Source organism: Bison bison, unplaced genomic scaffold (assembly GCF_000754665.1).
Source record: "Bison bison bison isolate TAMUID 2011002044 unplaced genomic scaffold, Bison_UMD1.0 scf7180017864495, whole genome shotgun sequence".
Classification (NCBI taxonomy): Eukaryota; Metazoa; Chordata; class Mammalia; order Artiodactyla; family Bovidae; genus Bison; species Bison bison.
The window spans coordinates 14,034,963-14,037,087 of NW_011495054.1; the positions used below are offsets into that span (position 1 = coordinate 14,034,963).

The 2,125-nt window shown below is 51.4% G+C and overlaps 1 gene segment (V, D, J or C); it reads left to right on the plus strand.

Annotated features, from left to right (window-relative positions):
* LOC104980244 overlaps positions 1-412 on the plus strand; it is a 1,359-nt gene extending 947 nt beyond the window's left edge. Inside the window, 1 exon segment of the V gene segment in view lies at positions 75-412. Within this exon segment, the coding sequence occupies positions 75-412 (338 nt within the window).
* Positions 413-2,125: the final 1,713 nt, after the last annotated feature.

Consider the following 2,125-nt stretch of genomic DNA (forward strand, 5'->3'; position numbering starts at 1 on the left):
AAGGCAAACATGCTGTGCTCCCCGCTATCGTGTCTGGACCCCAGACTCACCATCTCTGTCTCTCTCCCTTCCAGGATCATGGGCCCAGGCTGTGCTGACTCAGCCGTCCTCCGTGTCCGGGTCCCTGGGCCAGAGGGTCTCCATCACTTGCTCTGGAAGCAGCAGCAACATTGGAACTGGCAATTATGTGAGCTGGTTCCAACAGATCCCAGGATCGGCCCCCAGAACCCTCATCTATGGTGCGACCAGTCGAGCCTCGGGGGTCCCCGACCGATTCTCCGGCTCCAGGTCTGGGAACACAGCCACCCTGACCATCAGCTCGCTCCAGGCTGAGGACGAGGCAGATTATTTCTGTGCATCTTATCAGAGTGGTAACACAGTGCCACAGTGCTCCAGGCCAGGGGGGAAGTGAGACAAAAACCTGCTGTCCTCTCAGAGTCAGGGCTCTGGGGGCAGAAACATCCTCTGCAAAGGCAGCCAGTTCATTTGTCTGTTTGGCCTAAGACTGGGTCCAGAATCACACCAGGGAACTTGGTTCAGAAAAATCTGTTCACATCTGTCTTAATTCACCCCTTCTCCAGCTTTCCTTGGCAGCAACACATTGTCTAATTTTCTCAACTTTAGCAGAAATCCCCAGTGCCAAGGGCAGGTGCCCTGGGGTCAGAGTCCATGATGGGTCAGGTCAAAACCAGAGAAACACAGTAGAGTCTGTCTGACTCTGGACTCATTGAGCATCCAGCGTGTGTCCTGGTCCCAACAGCTCTTGTTCTCTCTGATGCTAGTAGTGGGCCCTTGGGGATCCCTGCTCCATCTCAGATCTCGGGGTCTCTGCTCGTTTTCCAGGTCTCAAATCTGGAGTTCGGGCTCCTTGGCCATCACTGGGCTGACCTGATGCTCAGGCTGCTGCTCCCACCTTCCCGTGACAGCCTTTCAGACTCACCCTGAGCTCCAGGCTTGCAGAACTAGACCAGTTGTGGTATGGACTCCTCTCTGGGGAGATGGGGCCGCCCAGTGGCTTCCTGCTCGGCGTCTTGCTGGACCTGCTGCTGCTATCACCCTGACTCCAGGTCATCTGGGGGCTCTGCCTGGGCATGGAGCCTCCTCCTGTCCCCTCCGTCCTTAAAGTCCCTCCAGCAGCTCATTCCCAGGAGAAGGTCTCAAAGGAAACAGGAAGTTCATGTCCCCATCACTAGGGACACAGTGTCTCTTTGCCCTGAAGCTCGGGGGCTGAGGTTGGGGTCTGGCTGAGGTCATCTCAGACCTGAACTCTGACTCGGGAGCCTTTAATCTCCATCACTGGGGCATCTGCCCATTCCCAGGAGTTTCTAGAGCGCTGACCCCTCTCATCGGCCCTCAACATGAACGCCTGTGCGTTTTCTTCACAGGGGAGGTTTCTTCGGTTACTGCTGCACCAACACGGGAGCATCTGAGGTGCACCTTACATTTGGGTCCTTTGGAACTACTGCCTCTCCATGGCTCTCACTGCTAAGATCCACCATTGATTCTTCCTGTTCAATATCTTTGTCTAACACTTGCCACATGATGTTGAATTATTGTTATGGAGATTAAATTCACTTTGCTCCTGATTTGTGGAGTTTCCACAAATTATTGTCACCAGACACCAATATGAGAGTAGTTGGTGCTTTTACAATATCTCATACTATGGTCTTGATACACTGATGACTTTTTTCTTAAAAGGAAAACAAAAAACAAAAAACAAAAACAGGACGTGTTCCATGCGTTTCCTTCCCCCATAAGTAGTGGACGCAGCCTGGGGCCATTCTGGTTCCGTAGATGGTCACATGTCCTAGGTCACCCTTGGTGTGGTCATCTTACGGCCCATGGGCTGCAGACACCACCTCACATTCCCACCTGCCCATTGCTCGTCACCTGCCCCACAGACAGGAAAACAAGCACTCATCTTAACATGATCTGCTCTGTCTAGGATCTCCCACAGGGTTACCAGAAGTAATGCTAGAAAACCTGTTGTTTTCCAGTTACTAAAAGCGAAGAAGCAAGAAGGATACTTTCAAAAATTCAATTCATGATAGTATCAAAAAAATAAAATGCTTAGGAATATGATTAACCCAGTAGGTGAGAGGCTTATAAACTGAAAACAAGAAAA